This window comes from Dicentrarchus labrax, unplaced genomic scaffold (assembly GCF_905237075.1).
Source record: "Dicentrarchus labrax unplaced genomic scaffold, dlabrax2021, whole genome shotgun sequence".
NCBI classification, from domain to species: Eukaryota; Metazoa; Chordata; class Actinopteri; family Moronidae; genus Dicentrarchus; species Dicentrarchus labrax.
Window position 1 is genome coordinate 1,156,971 of NW_026136722.1, and position 21,142 is coordinate 1,178,112.

Here is a 21,142-nt window from a genome sequence, read left to right on the forward strand (position 1 = left end):
GGTTAATGATTGTTTTTGTGGAAACACTGAGAGGTCATTGTAAAGGTTTTCTTACTACTGTGTTCATTTTTTATCCCAAAGTTTGTTCTGGTTGCTAGGTGTCTTCCAGGACATGGTAATGAGATGAAGAGGAAAAGGGTTGGTTCTTCCTGAAGCACGCCAACTGTTGGTGATCTTAGCAGGAACCCAGTGAACCTTAAACTACAGTAGTAATGAGTAAAATAAATGCTATGCTATGAACCTCAGATTAATGAAGACCATCCGACACAGATGTTTGGACTGGTGCAGTTCATTCATGATAGTGTGTACTGTGTACTGTTTAAAGGGGCACTAAAAATAATTTTTGTATCCAGCATTTAGCGACCAAAAGCATACATTATGACCATTCTTTAATTTGTCACACGCAATTCTGCGAGCTTAATGGAAGTAAAATACTAAATTGCTGCAGAACCCCTTTTAAGTTATAATCATCAAGAGTTCATGGTTAGCAATGTTTTCACAATAGCCATTCAATGCATTTACATTCTGTTGACCTTTATATGTAGTTTTTATTGTTAGTGGCAGAGTCCGCCATTCCTGCACTGAATTCAAATTGCCTTCAGGAGTGGTTGGCAGGAAATGATGCAGCAAGCAATCCAGCATTACTTTTTGTTATTTTATCTCATTGATAACAGATTCACTGTTTACTCTATAGTAACGCCTTATCAGAGCCGGTATTAAGTTACTGCTAATGCTAACCAAACATTTTCTACTTCTACGGTTTTACATTATAAGTATTCAACTGGCAAAACACAGGGTGAGGTTAATTGTGAAGCACTCACAAAAAACTCAATGTATTAGTCACTGACATTTGCGCTGACTGTAACTAGTTCACCAATTTTGACATTTTTAGTCAGTGGATCACTTTTAAATGATGGGAGTAATGGAACAAGAATGAGCAGCCACAGTGAGCAGTGAAACCAAGGCAATGAAACCAACTCCTACTACTGCACTGTTGCCGCTCTGTTGTTGTGTGGAAAACTCCTTATGCCAATTGTTTGTTTGACTGCACTGTAAACAGATTCATCTTGCTCTTTTGTTGTATTTTTGCTCTAGAAGTGTTGAGTGTAGTAGTAAACCATTTGCTGTTGCCACCAGTTACCATGGATGTCGCAAAATCAACCAGGATGCCTTGCAGGCACCTTTGTATCTTTTCCTGTCCTCTACTCAGTGTAACAGGTCTGTTGTTTAGGTATTTTCAGATTCCTGTCACTCCAGGACATAAAAACCCGCTATAACAGAGCCCAGGCACTCCAAGGTTGTTGTACAGGGTAATCTAACATGGTCTTTGGGCTCACTGCTCTGAGGTAATTTATTTCCCCAGCTGCCTGCCTAAGTGGGAACCAGATACAACTTGTTATCTCTGACTTGCTATCACAAGAAATTGAGCCTCACTATCTGTGTAAATAAACCACATGGCACATTTTCACACACATACACATGTATGCATGCTATGAGCTGCTCCATGTTGCCTGAGTTTACATCACACTCTCAGCGCCTGAGGTTTTCCTGCAGGCAGAGAAGGGAGGAAACCGTCTGATGTATGTCTCAGGGCTTTGGCGATCAGGAGAGGAAGGAAGTGACTCTCTACTGTTTGGTGTGAGCATGTAAAGGGGTTGTGAGCCATCTGCTCCACAGTAGCTCAGGTGACTAGGACAAGAGATGAGAAGAAGATGGGAGCAGGCGGCCTGCTCTGTCTATACGTGCCCACTCAGACTGGAAGAATTATGGAAGACTGGAAGGCAACTTAATCCTCTGCCTTTGCTCCTAGTCTGACCAAGAGATCTGCCTCAATCACATACACTCAAACACACAGTGCGCAGAGGGAGGATTGCAATTGATGAATCCCCAGGTTTTCCCCCCTTTGAGCAGATTTGGAACCCTGGGATATTTATAGTCATGTGGAGACCGGTGTCTGGTAGCCAGTGTGTTCTCCTCTCCTCTATCTATCCTGCTGGATATCCCCTCAAATCCAATAAGTGGTTCCTCATTCTCTCTGAGAGAAGAATTGGTCACTGGGGTATGTGAAGATGGAGGCAGAGCACAGGAGGATGTAGAAATCCATTATGGAGCAACAGAGACTCTTGGACAGCCTCACATTGAAGTTATATGGAAAAATAAATATGAAACTGGAACCAACATCTCCATTTCCTTTTCAAGGCAGGCTTATTATGTCTACACTTTGTTTGTTTTAGAGTGTTCTGGAGATAAGTGGCGGTTAATGAAAAGCGGAGCGGAGTAATTAGTGGCTCACATTCCTGATCCTCGGTGGAGTATTAAAGGTCCAGTGTGTAACATTTAGGAGGATCTATTGCCAGAAATGAAATATAATATTCATAGGTATGTTTTCATCAGTGTATATATTCACTTGAATATAGGGATCTTTATGTTTTGTTACCTTAGAATGAGCAGTTTTTATCTACGGAGGGAGCGAGTCTACGCTGTTGAACCGCCATTTTTCTACAATAGCCTAAAATGGACAAAGCCAACACTAGCTCTAGATAGGGACTTTCATGTTTATTGCGAGTTTCACGGCCAATGTAGTTATTCCGTAGGTTGCAACTAGATGCCACTAAATCTTACACACTGGGCTTTTAAACAGCAGTCTCATTTAGTTTACATGTTAGGGCTCCAAACTATTCCCCTAAGACTATAGGAAAAGCCCCTGAAGACTTACTGTAAGTGTCATTCTAATAAGGATCAAGACTTTATTCAACTATAATTGATCCAGTTGTCAGTTGTTGCCTTTGTGTTCCAGTAAAAAGACCCCTGTGTCGACAGCGCAGCAGGGAGGATGGTACCAACCAAAGGAGCTTATGCCTCCACTGCAGAGTTCCTTAATGCTTTCTGGGGGGAGAGGGGGAAGTGGCACAGGGGGTGAGTCGGGTAAGTGACACTGAGGAAGTGTGTTGTGTGTGGGCGTACAAACGACGCTGTCACTGAGCTGGCTGTGTCGGGTGGCAGCGCAGCAGGGGAGCTGGCTGGGGGTCTGAAGCTGAGCTGCGGAGCGTGTCACTCCACTGCCCCATTAATCATTCCCAGCCTGCCCTGCTTTAGCGCCTCAAAGGGGCTCGATGTGCACGCACTAGGTGGTCCTGATGCCACCCTGCAAGCCCCAGCAGTCAGCTCCATGTAGATAGACAGTGGACACAAAGAGTAGAGCATCCACACATACACACAAACATGTGCATCTTTTTCATCTTGAATCAGTGAACAACAAGGAAACCCATGAACAAACTAAAACAAACAGCCAAGAAAACAAACAATTTGAACTGTCCCAGTCATTTGAGATCCACTTACTGCATCATAAGATGTTGTCTGTTGTGTTTAAGTGTGCACAGACAAATGAAATGAATGTCAATGAAACAGAGCCCAAATAATAGCCTTGCCCTTTTACAGTCACAGTTCATATTAGCCCACTCAACTCACTGAATAAATTCATCAGTAGTGACTAGGGGTGTAACACAAAGCTACATTCTGTATCTGTATCTGTTAATATCACAAAAATATCTATATTCGATTTATACCATAGTTGAAAAAAGTCTATATTGCTTCATTTTCTGTGTGTATTCTGCTCACAAATATATAAAATAACATTACAACAACAATGTTGTACGGTTAATGACCTATTTTAGATAAAGGTTTTCTCATTGGGTCATATCTCATAATTTGTGTGCAAAGTGTGCATGTGCATGCATCATTAGGAGGACCAAATGAAATAAGAAAATACATTTTGTTGTGTGAAGTGTAACTAATTTTTTAAAAATTTGAATTTATTGGTAAAAATCTGAAAAGGTCCAATTTGGCCAAATTAAATGCACTTTTAAGACAGTCCCCAACTTCAAATAATCAGTTTACCGACTATTTTCAAGTCGTATAAAGAGATAAACTGTGAACTCTGAAATGTGATGTAAGGATGTATCCTGCACTGAACATCAAATCCGGTAAAAATATGTAGATGTATATTTATATATCTATTGTTATAACAAGAAATGTCTATGTTTTTTACTACATACAATCTTCTAACAAGAAATGTTTCTAAACAATATACTATTTTTCTTGGTATAATAGAAACCTTATAACATGATAACATTTATAATGTGAAAACATCTTGTTATAATACTGGTCCGATCATGTTTTTTTTTTTAGGAATCGCCTATTTGTTCACATTTTGACGAGTAAGGTATTTGTATTAGTGTACATCCCTTATGATGACGCGTGCATCATTGTTACAGTTGGTAATCATGGCTGATAGAGTTATCACCTTTCAAATGTTAAACACAATAATCTGTATATGTCCAATAAACCCACTGTGTTCTGTATATGTTCCCTACTGGTCAACATTCATGCCATGATATCCAACAGCCCATGCATGAAGGATCCGAACATTAAATCAAAGCTAACATACTCCTCTCATAACATTGAGTCACCTCTCCAAACCGCCGTCCACAACATAACAGAACAAGATTTTTCAGTGTGCTCTTAAAAGCCTGTGTGAAACCTTTCTGGCTCAAACCATCATGTCTGTCTTGAATTATGAGCTCAACAAAACAAAATCCTCAAAACATGCAGCCTTTACCCAGAGGACACTGGCTTGTAGCAGAGCATAGATTTTTTTTTTTTTTAAGATCCCCCAAATACATCTCTTTGTTTTATGGTTTGGTTGTATACAGAGAAACCACTTACTAAAGTCACATAGGCTTATGTTGCAAGAAAGACTGGAGGCGACACAGTAAAGGCCAATTTCAGAAGTATTGTTCTCCGTTTGTAATTGTGACAGAGTTAAAGGATGTTTTAGGATATGTCCCAAAACTACGCCCGCAGTTATCGCTGTTAGTGTGTGAACAACATCGCAGAAATGTAGTCCCACTGAGCACAGCTTTTTGGTATGTCAGTACATAGCTAGGTGACCTGTATACAAGAATCCCTTTTACATCTCCTATGTTGAAGTCATGTCTAGTTGTCATGTTTTTATACTGTGCTTTATGCATGTTTTTACCCCATTCACTGCCAATTGTCTTTTTATCATTGCTCTCACTTTTCTAAAACATACCGTAGATTAACAACCATCCAGGCATCTACCACTCTGTTAAGGTTACAGTAATTGAAAAGTAAAAATAAGAAGCCTAAGAAAGCAAAGAGCAAGAGGAGAGCAGCAACTACAGAAGCAGTTTGGGCAGAATCATCACAATTTTCAACACTATTTTGTGAGAGACTGAAAATTATTAGATATATACATACGAGACAAAACAAATAATCAATATATATTGAACAAAGTATTGTGAATTTGGTTATTTTTCTGCACTCAAATCTCATTTCAATCTTCATAGAACTGCAGTAGTACACAAAGATAAAACTTAGAGACAGAAAAGAATATTTCAACGTTTAATTGTGTATGCTTTGGAAAGTAGTCAGTAGTAATGCAAAGCAAAGCTGATTTGTTTATTGACTAAAACATGCAAGACTACCAGCACAGTCTTTTAAAGTGTCTCAAACTTGATGCAAAAACAAAAGTCCAGTCCTTTTTTATGAACGTGAGAGTGCAGCCCTTGCAAATCTTGAGCAATTTCCCTGTGACTGATTTGCAGAATTGTTAGTAACAACAAAGTTTGCCTCAGTCCCTGTCACTGACAATGGTTCCTGTCACATTTTCCAAAAAGTCCATCTCCAGTTTTCTGTTGCTGGTTTAGGTCAGTTTGTCTCCAGAGGAAGTTGTCACGCGACTCCTGATTGTTATAGAGACTCAGTTTTGCTGACATTGTTAGATACTTTCTTCATGCTCATAAGAAAAACACACAAGGATAATTAGATTAGATTTTTATTGATTGAAACGCATTGGTTTTAATATTGTTATGCTTTAGGGTCACTATCTCCTGCCATTACTTTCTCTGAACTCCCATTGGTCAAACCTTTTGATTTTTCCTCTCCAGCGCCCCCGAGCTGTGCTCAAGCATGGACATGTTCTGGATGACTGAAACTCGTCAGTCCATCTACACGGCACTCTGCTGGATTTTCAAGGGGCTTTTCATGCTGCTGTAATGCCGAAAAAGTTCCTGTATGTCTCCTAACCTGCAACACACCTGTTTACTCTTAACCACTCCAGAGTTTGTGTTTCTTTTCACCTAATATATTTTTCCTCCACATACTTGTGTTCATTCTTATTTTCTTCTTATTACTTCAACTACTATTTCCATGTAATCTTTATGAGATGCAATTTGTAGTGTTGCGCCCAGGTCTTGGTCTTATTTAGACTACTTGCACAGCACATCTGAAGATTGTAATGTTGTTAAGGGTTGTTGTGGACCTCGGGGGAAATGACTGTTACCCCTGTAATCACTAATGAGGACCCAAACAAACAGCCCACATCAAGAACAAGAGGCTTACAATCACATTTATTTGTTTTCATTTTTGTGTTTTCTCTCATTCAGTAATACGTTCCTTTCAGCCGGGTTTTTATTTCTTGCACGACCAAAGTCTTCTTTAAATGTTTACTACTGGATGTCGACAAATTTGTGTTTTTCATGCTTAAATTCATCTCTACATTTCTCTTTGCCTACCAGAGCGTAGTCAAAAGTCAGAACCTGAGGAGCTGATGAAGACTCATGCGTGCTTCATGACACATGCTGTCAAAGGTGTTGAACCAAGGTGTTCTTCTTCTTGAACCAAGTCTGTCTCATCACTAAACTACTTTGCTTCTTTATTCATCCTCTGATAACTGAACGTTATTGGTTACATTACTTTTGCAAATGCAGCCTGTTTTCATTACTGTATTATACAATATGTTAAGAACATGCATTTAAACATGAGACCCATCAAAACAGAAGTCAACAGAACAGAAACAATCCCAGAAATATCCATGTCCTCTGGCCATTGTTGACTAGATTCATGTGAGAAATCAAAACCCTCAAATATGTCTCAGCTTACAAATTAAATGGAAATGGCTGACTGTCCCCTGGCGCTGGCACACAGTTGATGGGCCAGAGAACGACAGCGAGAGAAAAATGGAACTACAGGAGGAGATGAGAGAGACAGAGCAACTTCTATTACAAGAATATCCATGACATCATGCTTTTAATTCTTCTCTCCTGTCACATGAATCGCTGCCGTGGAGCTGAAATGAGACCCAGATGGTGGGCAGGCCTGGCCTGGCCCAACCTGGCAACCCAGGGGAGGCAGGCAGCACATTCACCGTCAGCAGAAAACTGTGTCAATGGTCCTGGGCAGCCACATGGACAACGACTGGTCCAGCACGGAGATGCTGTCAGCCTGCATCCCTACATCTTGTGCTTCAAATCGTCAATTGTAAACTAAACTGCAAAGATAATCTTAGATGTGGTGTGTTTCTGTAAAACAGACCGTGTTAAATGTGGTGTCCTTGTACAATAATGGTCTGGTTTCCTCCTGCTTGTACCAGTGTTTCCCCTCTTTCTCTCAGCTGCTGTCATGCAAGTGGTTGTAGTTCAAAGAAAAAAATTAAGCTGTTTTCTCAAAGAACTCTTGTCTTGACTGATTTGAGGTGTCTAGATCAGTGGTTCCCAACCATTTTTCTTAAAGAGAACCCTTTTCTTTTGTTAAGTACAGTGACGACCCCTGACATATTTTATAAGAGACATATTTTATAGATATTTCATATTATATTGAATGCATAACAGTAACAGTTCAGAGCAACGGATAAATTGTGCGATTAACCCAAATAGTGAACTCAAGTGTTGTTACTTGTATAAAGTGAGCGATGAAAATTAATTTTGAGCAGATTTCCTGTGAATATGGATCAGAGATTAGTTTTCCTGATATTGTTAGGAACTTTTTATAAAATTGAAATTAAAATTGATAAAATGTTTTTTTAAACAAACATATATATTTCATAGGTTTGAGAAATTCAGTGTTTTTTTTCTCCCTGACACTTGATCATTGTTCTTTTCTAATGCAGGACGAGGCAAAGAGCGAAGGCGCTGTGAATATGGTGTTTAAACTGTGCTCTTATCCTGTGATATTTCTATCTTAAATAAATAATAATCTAAACTTCAAAATAACAATTTAATTTACAAAGTAATTTAGTCTTGACCAAAATCAATGAAATGCTGAGATATATGCCTACTGTATATATTTTTTAAAGTTTTATTTTTTATTAAAATTTATTAAAATTAAGAAGGCCTTGCGAACCCCTGTGAAGCTTTGGCGACCACTAGTGGAGGTCCCGACCCCCAAGTTGGGAACCAGTGGTGTAGACCAGTGATTCATAACCAGGGGTAAGATTGGTGAAACAAATAGAAATTTAAAATCAATTTAAACATATATATATATAAACATACTGAGTTGGCTGTAAGCACCTGAACACCAAAAACCTTGGTAACCACTGGTCTAGACTCGACTTTAAGCTTGCTATAGTATTGATTTTAACATTCAAATGCCCCCTCACATTTGTGCTCCGAATATCTTCCACCACATTTATCATCAAACCTGCTGGTTCTTTAAAAAAATTGTCAGCATGCATCTATATTCTGCTCTCTATTTTTAGAGCTGTTGGAGAGAGTACCAGTATGTGCTGTGCAGACTGGGAGCAGAGCCAGTAGGCAATTGATACAATCATATCCTAATTCAGCTACCTTGTGGGTGGCAAACACGTTGTCTCTTCCTCACAAAGATTTGTGTGTAGGTTTAATAAATGATAAAATACTTTGAGAAGAGCACAAAACAATATGCTCTCTACTAAGAGAGACAGTAGTGTGATCAAAGATTCACAGACGGGATGCCTTGCTCTCTTTTAAATTTTCTGTCATATCAAACGCATCTAAAGCCAGATAAACACCTGCCAATGGTAAGAGCAGACATGTAAAGGTGAGAGTTTCCTCTAAAAGCACATCAAAAGTGTAAGGCAGCCAGACTGATTGAACCTCCAGCTGACTCTCAGCCATTGTAAAACAGAACATCGCATGGCAGAGTGACAGCAAAAACAAAGTTGAAATTGAACAAATGTGCAAAATTACACATATGAGTGACTAAGGCTACCATTTTCAACTTGCCTCAAAACCCACTTGGCAAGCAGGAGTTTCCCACAGTTCCCTTCACAGCCCATCAGTCAGGCCGGAGAGGAGCGGGGGCCTGACTGTCAGGGGTCAGTGCTACGCTGAACATGGAGAGAATATGAAGCAGCTGCCTGGGACAGGAGAGCCTGACATGTCACCATATGTGCGTGTGTGTGTGTGTGTTTCTCAACTTTATTCAAGCCTTTACATAAATGATTATGGGTCGTGGTCAAACATTGTCATGCATTAATGTATTAAACAAGTGTAGAGCTTTTCATTTGCAAGTTGTATGGCGCAGTGGGTTCAGAAATATTTGAAAGGGGGAATACGTTAATAAAATTAACAAAAAATATGTTAACACTCACATTTAAAGCCCTGGTGGTTGGCAAAAAATAGACTTCACATTATTAATAGTTATATTACATTAATAAATAAATGCCAAATGAACAACTAATAGGAAATAACTGCTGCTCCAAATAGCCTATAGCAGCCACCTGGACATAGACATTGTAAAGCCACTCCCCATCTACTTTGTGTCTGTAGTCGTTTTGTGTCTCTGTGGTTGTTTTGTGTCACTTTGTGGTTGTTTTGTGTCACTTTGTGGTTGTTTTGCATCTCATTGTAGTCAGTTTGCATGTCTTTGTAGTCATTGTGCACCTCTTTGTGGTCATTTTGCGTGTCTTTGTGGTTGTTTTATGTCTCTTTGTGGTCATTTTCGTGTCTTTTCTTAGTCGTTTTATGTTGTGTTTTGCCTCTTATTTTGCGTCTCTTTGTGGCTGTTAAGCATCACTGGGTATGTAGTCATTCTACTGACTTTCCAACAAGAAATGTTCACAGTCACTTCATACAGAGGTTCTAGTCCAGGGGCTCCATTTGGCCATGATACTAACAAGCCAACTACTTATCACCTTCTGACTCATGATGGCCCATGCTACCCCTGGGCACTGCTGGCCACCCCTACAGCCCCAGCCGTGATTTTATGGACAAATTTGTAAGTCAATCAACTCCAGCGAGGAATGTGAAAGCTGCTGCTGCCAACACAAATGCCTCTTGACAAAATCATGGCAACCCCGCATGCAAAGTCATGGGAAATTGTCTTACTTCCTTGATGCCTGCCACCAGCGAATGAAACTACTCTTCCATAAGCACACCTCTCCTCAGTATCTGAATGTCCTACAGCAGGAATCCAGGCAGATCATTAGCACCAACCACTGTGCATCCCCACTGCCAGACCATATGGACCCACCGCTCAATTAAAACAACCCTCCCCTGGGTCTTCTTCTTTTATGCTTAGGTGTCAGGCCCCCCTTATTATTTCCTCTTTGGAAGACATGCTCAGTCTGGCTTTTCTGCGGTTCTATCTGATGACACCGCTCACACACAAAAAGCGGGATGGTGAAAGGGGAGGGGGAGGGTGGCGGGGGGAGACACTGACAGCGAGATGGATGTCACAAGTGACAACCTTTTGTTTTAGTAAAATACACCGAGATGCTGGCTTTGCAGAGGCAAAAGGCGGAGGCCAAGGAGAACAACTTGTTCACTTGTTCCGTTTGGTTGAGCAAACCATGGCACCGTCGGAACTTGTTACTTTTCCAGGTTTGTTTCGCTGTGGCTCAGGGGGGGCTTGAGCTGTTGATATAAGCCCCCCCCTACTGAAAATAAGCATCAAATACACTCGCTCGGTGCTGCTAGAATAAAAAAAGTCAGATCTGGCTTCAAATTACCTCGCGCTTTGTCCTCCTCTCTGAATAGTTTACTGGCTCTAAGGTGGGAGTTTATACTCTACGTGCCAAAAATGTCAATAAAACCGCCGTAATCGCCCATCCGATCTGTAATAGCACCTGCTTAAGGAAACACAACACGCCCCTGCAGTCTATCTGTACAGCTGCAATGTTTCCTTCCTATAAAACCGCTACTACAGTCGGAAACACGGGTCAGAACGCCATTACGCTTTCGGACCAGCGCACTTTGTTTGCTGAAATGACTTCCTGCTATTTCTTTTCTTCTGAGTGTTGATAAAAAATCAGTGGTCAACAAAGTGCATGCATTTCTTATTGAGCTAAATATATAGCTTCTTAAACTTGGGAAACAACACTTAAATTATTCTCTTTTATCTTGGCATACAGGAGAATACTCGGTTTGAAAAATGTTTATTATGACAGCTAAATTGTGCATTTAGGTTTCTTTAAAATGGCATTTTTTTTATAAATATAATCAGTTTCTCTTACAAAATAATATTACTGAATGCAACAATTTATTTAAGCTATTTCCAGTTTATTTAAGCCTAAATCTTACTTAATGTATTTACATTTAGAGAATAGATTTTATGTAAATATATGTCACCTTCTTCTGTGCTTGTGTCAGCAGTAGTTTATTTTTGTTGACATACAAAACGTTATAATAACACCACCAAGGAGACAGTTTGATTTTCGAACAAGTAATATAATTTGTTTAATTAAGTTTAAATGTTTCACTAATGAATCAGTCTCTTGGTTTTAATCATCACGCAAGTTCTTTTACAGTTTAGGTCGTGGGGTTTCAGCTTGAGGCCTTCTTCTCTCTCTTTGCCTCAACAATAGATTTTTTAAATCACAACCAAATTAATTATGATCTAATTTAAGGTCAGATCCCCACCTGCTGTGCCCATAGCATAAACATTTATTTACAACAAATCTTTTCAGACTAGAGTTGTTTCTGTATTTCTCCCAGTAAGAAGATAAAGTAAATACAAAATTGACATGAACGAATAAACGTCAGGCTGGTGCGTCATTTTGTGCGTAACGGCAGGACATAGTGATTATACTGACTTATTACAGCAGCTTTTACAGGAATCGAATAATATAATTAAGTTAAAAAAGGTCAAATAGCTAATTCCACCAAGAAGGACAAAAGAGAGGATGACTTACCGACACACTCGTTGGCTTCTCTGGCCGTGGCGCGCTGCCAGGGTCGGTCATAGTGGAAAGGTTTGCACCTGTCGCACTCTGGTCCCGCCGTGTTGTGTTTGCACTCACAAACCAGATTCCCCTCTCTGTCCTTGACGCATTTTGAAGCGTGCCCGTTGCACTTGCACCGTCCCCCGACCTGCAGGTCCGACACGGCGTAAAAGTAGGAGTCGCGGGCCAGCTCCGAGTCGTCCTCGTTCTCGTCCCCGAAAGTGTGAAGCCGACTGAAGATCACCTTGATGTCGGTGGCAGTCACCCAGTCCTGCAGCACCGGAGAGTTGTCGAAGTCGTGCGCCGACGGTCTGCCGTCCAGGGTGCTGAAGGCGATGAGTCCACCTGTCAGAGGGTGCATGTCCGTGTGGGAGTCCGTGCAGATGGCCTCTTGCTCGTTCTGCTTGGTGATTGCTGCCTTATTCTGCCTGTTGTACATTTTCTTGCACTGGGTGGAATAATACTGAAACGGCACCCACGACTTGCCGTAGTCCATGGACTTGTAGATTGCCATCGACTCAGGTCTGGGTGAGCAGAACTGCAGGCTCACATAGGTGACCTCAAACTTTTTCCCGAGCGACAAGGTGAGCGTGACGTTCTGCGGATACTGCACGTAGTTTTCAGACTGCCAGCAGGTGAGGTTGTGAGGGTTGTTGAGGTCTGTTAAATACGCAGGAGGGTGAGACTTCTTGGGGTCCCCGGCGTCGCACGTGTGACAGTCCCTCGTCCTCTCCTCTCCCTTCTCGGTCACCACGCAGTACCTGGCGGTGGGGTTGCCGCAGGTGCTGGATACGCGCACGTCCTTACCAAACGCGGAGTTAACGAAGTCGGGGATGCATCTCCGAGGGTTCCCGTTCTCGTCGTAGCACGGGTCCGGAGGGGAGGACTGTGCAGCAAACATGCTCAGCCCGTATCCTCCAAAGACCCCCTTGGTTAGCGCAGAAACTGTCACCAAGGTGACCCAAACCTCCAAAATCCTTTGCATTGTAATCCGTGCGCCGCAGGGACTCTTGCGCTGAAATGTGATGGAGACAAAATCATCAGAGTTAATGACACTAGAGTGAAGTAAAGACAGAACCAAGACAAGCATAAAAACAGTTGGAATAAATGATGCTCAGATTGATAGATGGAAAACTTGGACGCACAAGCGAAGCATGTAACAGACTAAATGTGAATAAAATATTCTTACGAGGCAAAGAAAACTCCACCCAGGACACTACCTCCAAATAAACTGCTCAGTCTGAAAGTGTAGCACAACTCCTAAGAATTTGGAGAACAACCTATCCCGTTTACGCACGGAAAACTGCTGCTGTAGTACCTCAGCCTTCCCCCCCCTCTGTGAAACAATCCCTAAATAAAAATAAGATATGGCAAAAGCCCAGCTGGCTCCGAGTCTCCCTCTGCCTCTGTCTGTCCACTCAGTTACACCTCTGCCCACCTCTATCTCTGTCTGTCCCATTCCCTCTCTGTTATAATAGAAAAAAAGGGGGTCCACTCACTCAGAGGAGAGGAGTCGGAGCCTTTTGAGTGTCTGTGCGGAGGGAGAGGGAGCGGCGACCTCTCCCGGCAGATTGTGTGTACTACATGTTAGAAATACTCTTCTTTAGTCACAATTACGCGGCTATTGGAGAGAAATATGATGCAATGAAATCTTGTGATTTGAAGATATAATAAGGGTAACACGTGTGTTTATAGCGTAATTACCTTACCTTTCCTTTTAATAATTATTTTCTTTTTTCAACTTGCAGCAATTGCAGTAATACACACTTATTTTGAAAGTGCATAGTGAATTTGTTGCACCATTTACTGAAATACAAACTGTACATCTGAACAAAATTAACTATAAACTGGAGAAATATTTTTAAAACTAATAAGGTCAGTGTCACTCCTTCCAAATAATTTGGGCTCAGATAACACAATTTGATATAATTTATTCTTATTATATCCCAGGATAAAATATAAACCTGGTCGCAAACCGTCTTGGGAACTTTCATTCAAAAGACATCACAGTTGAGTTTTAATTAAAACAACTGTGTGGCTATAAATAGTTCCAAGCTGCACACAGCTAACATCTCAGTGGCAGTGGAAGGTTTGAGCACTTTGCATTTACAGATTTACTGATTTTCCCGTTTTTGAAGTGGTGAAATAAGATGGGAACGTCGAAGATAAATGTGACATGATCTGACTTTGGATCTGACTTCTGAATATTCCTCATTACAAAAATCTTATACAGTGGCATGTTTCATGGTGAGGTGAAATAATATTAATGATGCTCATTGCAAGTTGTTTCTTATGTTGGTCTGTTGATGGTGGTTCACGCCTTAATTCTGGATATATTTGTCAGATTTTTTTGACTACAGGGGGCACCAGAGGAGGCGATGTTAAATGCAAAAATGCTTGGATGGCCCTATGATAGATAAAACATAAAGTGTCCTTAGGGTGCTCCCTAATATAACGCAGTGCCATACAGGCTGCAGACAATTAGTTAGCCTCTGTCAATTACAATTCCATCACAGTTTACCATTAAACCTTACTGAAATATCTTGTGTTTTTGCTCCGTTTTATTGCACTTTAAGTCATTTGTTAATCTGTTTCATTGTTTTAAACATTTTCTTTTTTAATGATCTTTTTTTTTTTTTTTTCATGTACAGCATATTGAGCTGCATCTTATGTATAAAGTGTCGTATATAATGAAGTTTATTATTGCTACTGAAACAATGATTGTTCCATGGTCACACTGATAATGGTTGTAATGGTTAGCAGTGCACTGTATGAACTGGTTATGGCTGATTGACGAATGAAGTCAGAGAATGGAATATTCTAACGGACGTTCTAGAAGGTGCGACACAAGCAGAGATTCTAGAAGCAGAAATAATGCCAGCAGCAGGGTTCACCTTGTGAACTACACACATATATAACATATATAACATATATTCAGAGCGACAAAACCAACATACAAAAGAGTTCAAAGACAGGCTAGCGAACTGAACCGACAGTAAACGCAAACGCTGTAAGGTAAGTAATTAAGCTGCTAGCTGTTAGGCTTCTGTCATACTTAGATTCAGTTAGTACAGTACAGATATTTCCCTCAGAGGTGAGGCTTGGATAATGTTGGCTCTCAGCTGACACACACAGCTAAATATTTCCTCTAAAGCTTGTTGTTAGTTGTTCATACAGCAGTATGTGTGACATTTTAATACAGTGACACTCATGTCCCATGGTGCACTGATGGAAGGATTATTCCCACCCTTCTCAATAAACGCATTAATACCTCTAATAATGTAAATATACTTCAAGTAAATTCAACATTTAACTTAACTAAAAGTAAGGAAGTATTGCACTTAAAGTAAAGAAAGTATAAGTACTCATAGGGGCTCCCCTCAGAGTTATAGGCTATTATTATATATTATAAGATTATTAATCCTGGTGCATGAACTTGCAAACAGTATTTTAATGTTGGAGCTGGTCGAAGAAGATACTTTTATACAGTATACTGGTGTTATATGCATCAGTTGTTGGGATAGTTAAATCTATAACAAGGCATTACATTTTATAAGGTGATCATAGGTTTTGTACGTAAAATCTTGATCTGTAAAGTATTTAAAATAAATATAAATATATATAGTGGACTAGAAAAAAGTATCTAATATAAATGTATGCCTTTGAAATGTGGTGGAATAAAGTAGCAGTGTATACCACTGATATTCATTTTTATATTTTACTTAAATAAAAATACTAATGCAAAATATTTCATAATACAAGTAAATCTCCTAGCTACTTTCAAATCTTACTGAGATAAAAGCACAGAAATGTAAAAGTACCCATCATGCAGAGTGGCTCTTTTCAATGCTCCTGTCAATAATACTCCAATATGTGTTATATACATTATTGTTGAGTAGTTAAATCCATTTAGAATCCATATTCTCAAACCATAGCTGTCACATATATGTCAGAACTAAAACATACAACACGAGTATATTATGATATTTGACTTCCTATCAATGTGTGTGACAGGAGTCCAATAACCACCAAAGACAATCAGACAATCTATCTTCTGGACAAGTTCAGAGACAACAAACACATCTCTGCTGCCGAAATGGATGTTAGTGCAGAGATTGACCATTTTGTAAAAGAGATGGAGTGGAAAGATGTGGTTTCCACTCTCCAGGCAGCCTTACAAGAAGTATTGGCCGACACGCCCAACCCTCCACCTCCTCCTCCCGTACCTGCTGGGCTGGAACTCAACACCCACCCTCAGTCAGTTAACCGTCTAGGTGGAGGATATAGTGGCTGTATCCCCATGAGAGCAGCTCTTCATGTGTTTGAGCACCAAAGTCTACTGATGTCCACTCCCACCATGTATCCGTGTGGACCAGTGTTTCAAGAAAACACCATGCAGCCAGCTCACCTATACAGTCAGGCAGGTGTTTATAGCCAGGGACAGGTAAGATACTAAGTAAAGGTCAGGGATAGGTAGCATTAGAAGTAGATCAGTACCTATTGATACAGAAACATGTCAATGGTGGATTCTTTATGCCAAATAAGAGAAAGAAAATATACTCATATTAATGCAAGATCACTTCCCTTCATCTGTCAAATAATATATTGTACAACAGCTGAAGAGAGCTCGGTGAAGTGAAGCTGTTATGTGGCTGTCCTGAAAATATAATGAAGGGGAAAACATCCATTGGTGATTACTAGAGCTCAGACATTTAATCGATTAGCCGTCAGACAGAAAAATAATTGGCAACTGTTTAGATAATAGGTTGACTCTGTTATTATAGTGATTTCTATCTAGCAAAAATGCCAAATATTGATTGGGTCTAGCTTAGAACTACTACGATTATCTTTGGGTTTTGGAAATTTTTTTCTTTAATCTTCTGACTTCTTACAGACCAAATGCTTGATCAAGAGAATAATCTGCAGTTTAGTCAATGAGGAAAATCTTTAACATTAGTTGCAGCCCCTACTCATTACAGTCCAAAATATCTTTTTCCTGTGAAGAGAGTTTTGACTCATATCACATTGAACCAAACACAGGGAACAGTTCATTAAAGGCTTAATCAACTGCAGCTGTAACTTTGTTCTGGTTTGACACTTTACTGGATAAGAAACCAAAGTAGAATGCACTTTTATGTCATAAGTCTCCAGTTATTGCTTTAATGTGTGTTAGCAACAATAATATTTGCTGAAGATTTGAATACTCTGGGAGTTTGGGCTTATGAAACTGTACATTGGTCTGTATTATGGGTGGGTTAACCTTTCGCCTCTTACTCCACAGTACTTGCCTAACCGGTGGCCGGTAATTGACGTCCGGGTAGCAACAGCAGTCGTCGGTCACCCTGCTGCTCCTCCACACACAGTGAGACCCTGGTTGACCACACACACTCTGCACGTCGTCACTGTTTGGTTGTAGCAGACGGCAGGTTTAGTAGCACTGCTGTACGAGAGTGGTTCTTAAACTTTTTGGTGTCAAAGACCCCCAGATTGATATACATTGGACCCCTTGGAACACCTCAAGGATGCCTGGGGGTCTCTAGACCCCAGGTGGAGAACCACTGCTGTAGGAGAATGATGTCAAGGCTGGAACAGTCACAGCTTTGTACAGAACAAACACACATGTTTTGACTTAATCCTGCCGTTCCAGTTCAAAACTCCATTAGAAAAATTACACATTTTATAACAATTTAAATAGAAGCTGTGTACTCCTGAAGCTCAGTTGCAGTATGAGTTTCAGGTGTCAGGCTGAACTCAAGTACAGCTTAAAGTTAAACTGAATGGGAGGTTAATTAGATCAGTAAAACAGCAACATTTCTCTAAGCAAAATCTTAGTCTGTCATCCAAAAATATTCAGACTTTAATGAGCTGAAATCTAAAACCAACAGTTCACAGATGCATGTTATTTCAGCAGAAAGGTCATTTTTTATTAGTCAGAGTTGGAGCTGAGATTTAAGTTGAGACTCATTAATACATTACATTGGCCCTTGTTTGGCTTTTTGTACCTTCACATGAGTCCTCTGTGACTCTCAGCAGAAATATTCATTCATATTAAGGCTATATACCTGTGTGTGGTAGATGCTCCAGATGTGTTTTAATCCACACATGTCACAGCAGCTCATAGTCCAATTTAAAGGGAGACTGTACTGACACCTGGTGGACAGGCACCATTGCAGCTTGTCTAATCAACCCTTCTGTGTGTGTTTGTGTCTCCAGTATAACGATGCACCAGCGATGAGGCTTCCTGGAGGCCTCGACCAGAACCTGCGATGTGTTGGAATGCTGTAAGTAACAAAACAGACGGGTTAACATAGCTATTGAGTTACAGTTTGCATCGTCACTCACTCTTTCCACGATCTAATGTGTGTTTCTGTCTCTCTTTATCTGTGTAGGAATGGAGACCTGTTGTACGAGCTTCCAGCTCAGGGTTTTGTTCCTCCTGTCTCTGCTGCTCCTCCACCCAACACCTTCAAACCAAAGTAAGTTTGCTCTGGACAGTTTTGGTCAAAGTGTACTCTCTCTTTCATGTTACTGGCTCATGATCTATGGTAGTGGTCTACAGAAATAAGCCAGACCATTTCCAATCATAATCATCTCATATTTACTCTCTAGCAGCTGTTTTTTGATTTCAAGTGTCTGTTATTTGTCATATAATCAATCTTTTAATGGCTTTTAATGTACAACTCCGCACATATCTTTTTATTAGAATTATTCTGCTTATCTTATTCATTTGAAAGGACTTCCTTCCTCACAGTTCTACACAATGGTAACACAAGCTCTTACTCTGTTTCTGTCCAGGAGAAGGAGAAAGCGTCCAACCCCGCAGGAGGACGACAGGCCGTATGTTAAGAAGCCACCAAATGCTTTCATGCTCTTTATGAAGGAGCAGAGGCCAAATGTTGAGGCTGAAATCTGCAGCAGAGGGAGTGCAGCCGTAAATACAGTCCTGGGCCGGAGGGTAAGTGTTTTCTGTATGTTTGAGACATATTTGTTACAAACTTGATTGAAGTCCCCTAAACTCTAAATCTTCACAGTGATTTGTGCTTTTATTTTTATAGCAGAAATACACTCAATAAATTCCTATCTATGTGCATATTTATGTGTCTGTTAATATGTTTTTATCCGTGTTTGTGCATGTGCAATATCCGTCCTGTAGCTTTGTGTCAGTGCGCTTACTGACTCTATGTTGTCGTCTGTCTACAGTGGAAGTCACTGACCAAGGAGGACCAGGCCAAATATTACGAGCAGGCCGAAAAAGAAAGGCTGCTCCATGCCCAGAGACACCCCAAATGGTGCGGCAGTGATAACTACGTAAGTACATCCTGCTTTCACACAGATCATACACAATTACAGCAGTAGACACATCACCGCAAATCAGAGGGAAAGTGTAATGTGTTTGTTGTTTTGTAGGGCAAAAAGAAGTTCAGGCTGAAGAGAAAGGCTCCCACCACGGCTAATGGTAAGACAATATCTCTGTGAATCACAGCATGAAAACTAGATGATGTGTGACAACGCTGGGGCCTACAGATGGGTGACAAATTAAAGGAAAAACCTGAATAAATGAGTGGGAAAATATAATAACTGCAAATGCTTCCATGTAGGTCAGAAGCATTTTCCTGGTATGGTTTGGGTCCACGTGTCCTCTTAGAGGGAATAGTTGCTACTAATCAATAGAAAGTTATTCTGAGTGATCATGTTAGTAAAGGTGGCTATTTTAACAAGCCCAATTAAAGAGAGAGATTTTGAAAAGTGCTGTCCACCAACCAGCATCAAAATGAAAAAGAGGAAATTTGGTTTTGGAAGAATGGTGTTCATCTCTCCAGCAGTGTTCCAGAGACTCTTCTGGTGGCTCAACACCTTGACACTTTGACTAGGTTAAGTCACAGACTGGTAAATTGCATTGATTTAGTTGAAGTAGTTAAACATGAACATGTACATTAGAGACTGTAGAGGAGGAACCAGCTCACTTGGCCTTTTAAGTTGAAATTCATGGTCATTACAGAAGGTCAACTGTATGATTTAATATAAATGTTACAAAACAGCTTCCCCACAAAGTGAACAACAACTGAAGCCTGAATTATATATTTTTACAAAAGAAATCTGAATTAAATGTAATTTAATTTAATATTATTGTTTTGCCACTGTTTGTGTTGCAGTGTTTTCATCTAGACCTAAAGAGGACACACAGACAGGTGTGATGGAGGCTCCTCACACACAGACAGGTGTAATGGAGGCTCCTCGCACACAGACAGGTGTAATGGAGGCTCCTCACACACAGACAGGAGTGATGGAGGCTCCTTGCACACAGACAGGTGTAATGGAGGCTCCTCACACACAGGCTGTAGTGACCGTGCCTGTGTGTGACATGTGTCGTTTGCCACAGGTGGATGAGTTCAGCCCTGCCTCCTTGCTTGAAGCTCCAATAACAGCGTCCACGTCGCTGGCCTCGCCTTCTGCACTGGTTCAAACACCGGCAGGTGCCACAGACAGGTGCCACCCAGTGACGCAGCAGCTTGAGCCCTGTCCTGACACTGTACAGCAACAGTGGCCCTCCCCTCCACACAACAACATCTTTACTGTGGACAATTAATATATTTGACTAAAATTAAATCATAATAAAAATATTATGTTACAGTTATTATGAGTAGTTATTAAAATATCAAGCAGAACATGTTCGCCATCATAGTATTACATTTAAACCAAGAAAAGGGAACAGCAGCTATTGGGCTATTGGTTGAAACAAGGCAACAGGCATATGAATCTCTGCCCACACTCAGTGGGTGTGCAGGGCCCTCTTAAGGGGGTACTAAGGGGGTGGAATCAGCGACAATACAAACAGGCTACAGTGCCCCCCTTGGTGCTGGCTCCTGCCTTGGCGGGGCTCAGGGCCCCTCTCTGCTGCAGCAGACAGATTGAGCTAACTTTTTATTTTTGCTGGAATCAAGACGCCCAAAACAAACTTGCATGCATGTTCAGTCAGGCAGCAGCACCCTCTGCACCCTCTGCTGGCTACACTACAGTGAGTGTGTGATCAGAGCTCAGACCTTCAGAGGAGGAGTGAGGTTTTCGCATCAGTATGCAGATATGTAAATCAGGCTTTCTTGCCCCTCCCCTCAAACCCCTCCTCTCCAAACCGAAATGGTG

The 21,142-nt window shown here is 40.7% G+C and overlaps 1 protein-coding gene across 1 annotated transcript in view; it reads right to left on the minus strand.

Annotated features, from left to right (window-relative positions):
• Window positions 1-13,450, minus strand: part of LOC127356372 (netrin-1-like) — a 44,024-nt gene extending 30,574 nt beyond the window's left edge. Inside the window, exons 1-2 of the mRNA XM_051388057.1 lie at window positions 13,191-13,450; window positions 11,972-13,016 (exon numbers count right to left, since the gene is read on the minus strand). Of these exons, the coding sequence (XP_051244017.1) occupies window positions 11,972-12,986 (1,015 nt within the window). The 5' untranslated portion in view covers window positions 12,987-13,016; window positions 13,191-13,450. The remainder of the gene's footprint in view (window positions 1-11,971; window positions 13,017-13,190) is intronic.
• Window positions 13,451-21,142: the final 7,692 nt, after the last annotated feature.